General features: G+C 33.8%; 1 protein-coding gene across 2 annotated transcripts in view; it reads left to right on the top strand.

Moving 5' to 3' along the window:
- The window catches only part of LOC125038191 (rap guanine nucleotide exchange factor 2-like), a 242,104-nt gene that overhangs the window by 45,268 nt on the left and 194,336 nt on the right, over nt 1–2,500 (top strand). Inside the window, exon 2 of one of the 2 annotated variants that reach the window (XM_047631584.1) lies at nt 673–800. The exons of the other annotated variant lie outside the window; for it this stretch is intronic. Within the exon in view, the coding sequence (XP_047487540.1) occupies nt 673–800 (128 nt within the window). The remainder of the gene's footprint in view (nt 1–672; nt 801–2,500) is intronic. 2 annotated transcript variants of the gene reach the window in all.

Genomic DNA, 2,500 nt, shown 5'->3' on the forward strand with positions numbered 1-2,500 from the left:
GTGTGTGTGTATTATTTATGTATGTTAACATAAATATAACATGCAGATAAACAGGCAAAAATAGACAGCCGTACAAGATAGATACTGTAGATTAACAAGGATAGACAGTCAATACAGATAGATGTAGATATAGATATATAATGCCGTATGTTTGCAAGCAAGAATCGATGTCACGTTTGGAAGTAATTTCTTTTCCGTGTACCAAATAAACTTAGTTTGTGTGGAAAGTTTGGAATGTCCAATTTATTATTGCTGGGACAGCCTCGGGCGCGCCGGCGGGGGACACAAAAATGGTTTGCCGCGGTAATTGAAACTATTCGGCAGTTCCTCATTTTTTGTCCGGATTTCTGATATTGTGTTTCGTGTATTTTCCTTTCTTTTTGGATCTGTGTGGCGTTTTTTTTTATTCTTTTTTTTTCCGAGTTTCTCTTTTTTATATATACTTTTTTGATTATTTATTTTTTTAGAATTTGCGTATCGATGGATTCGTCTTTTTCAGGGTTTGGTTAATGTAGGCATTCCATTTGCTTGTTTTTTTGTTTGTTTGTTTTTTTGTATTTTTATGATTTTCTTTTATATATTACTCTCTATATACACTTCTAATCAGCATTTCCAACAAACGCTTCTCAAATACCCTCCAAACTCACAACCAAATTGCCTTTTCTCCTTCAGGACATGGACCTTATTTACGGGTGCCTGCGGGGGATGGAGGCCCTGTGCTGGCTGCGGGAGCCTGCCCTGCGCGCCCTTTGCAGGACGGTCCGCTACGAGATGCACACGGCCAACGACATCCTGTACTGGTGGGTATCGGGGAAGGTTTTTGTGTTCAGTTGTTTTCTTCGGATTCTGTGTATGTTGTGCGTGGGGTGTTCTTTGCAGAGATATTTTCATAGCGATATGAATATATATTTTTTACACACGCACACGCACGCACACAAGCACACGCACACGCACACGCACACGCACACGCACACGCACACGCACACGCACACGCGCACACACACACACACACACACACACACACACACACACACACACACACACACACACACACACACACACACACACATGTATATATAAATATATATTATATTTATATTTATACATATATATACATATATATATATACATACACATATCAATATTTACATATACATATACATTTATGCGTATATATATATATATATTTATATATATACACGTTCATATATATGTATGTATATATATAAATGTATATATGTATATGCATATACATATACATATGTAAATATATATATATATACATATATATACACAGTTTGATATATGTGTATATATATAAATATATATATATAAATATACATATATAAATACATATGTATGTATATATACATATATTTACCCAAATTATGCAAATCCGTGCTTGTGTTTATGTATGTATGTATGTATGTATGTATGTATGTATGTATGTGTGTGTATGTATGTATGTATGTGTACATTCGAGAACGCGCATGATTTGGGTAAATCCAACCTAAATACGGTAATGAGTCTTTCGTAAATTAACTAAACAACTACGGTGAAGCTTCTGGCAGCAGGATAGTGGTTTCTGCAGAAAGGCATTTATCAGTGCAACTGGTAGTTCTAGTTCACGGTAGATGCAGAATTTGTCTGGCGGAAGTTTAGTCTTGCTGAGATAGAATTCTTAGTTGCATGGAACTAACACACACACACACACACACACACACACACACACACACACACACACACACACACACACACACACACACACACACACACACACATACGTGTATGTGTGTGTATATATGTATATATATATATATATATATATATATATATACATATATATATATATATATGCGTGTGTGTGTGTGTGTGTGTGTGTGTGTGTGTGTGTGTGTGTGTGTGTGTGTGTGTGTGTGTGTGAGTGAATTAATTAATGAATGTATGTATGTATGTATGTATATGTATGTATATATATGTATATATATGTACAGATGTATGTATATATATATATGTGTGTGTATATATATATGCATGTATGTATGCATGCATATCCTGTACATATGTATATATATATATATATATATATATATATATATGCATATTTATATACATATATATTTATATACATATGTGTGTGTGTGTATATATATATATTATATATATACATATATATGTATATATATAAAGTTGGTTCTATACTGAATACGCATGACTCGTCAGATGTACGTTTTGAACCTCAGTTTCTTTTTGAAGTGGTCCTGTTAAGGTATTTAATTATCTTTCTTTATCAATAACGATATTTCAGTGGATAAGGTATATTCACCTCACTGTTATAGAGTGTAGTACCTACGCACCCTATCTGTAAATTCGAGTATCAATATCTCTCAAGTCTACCCTGAAAATTCGAACTGCGCAAGTTTTCTTTGAGCTATATTGTGGAACATTTTCTTTGAAAATACGTTGGAGGGTAAACTAAAGAAAACGTACCACCCTCCTT

This window comes from Penaeus chinensis, chromosome 24 (assembly GCF_019202785.1).
Source record: "Penaeus chinensis breed Huanghai No. 1 chromosome 24, ASM1920278v2, whole genome shotgun sequence".
Classification (NCBI taxonomy): Eukaryota; Metazoa; Arthropoda; class Malacostraca; order Decapoda; family Penaeidae; genus Penaeus; species Penaeus chinensis.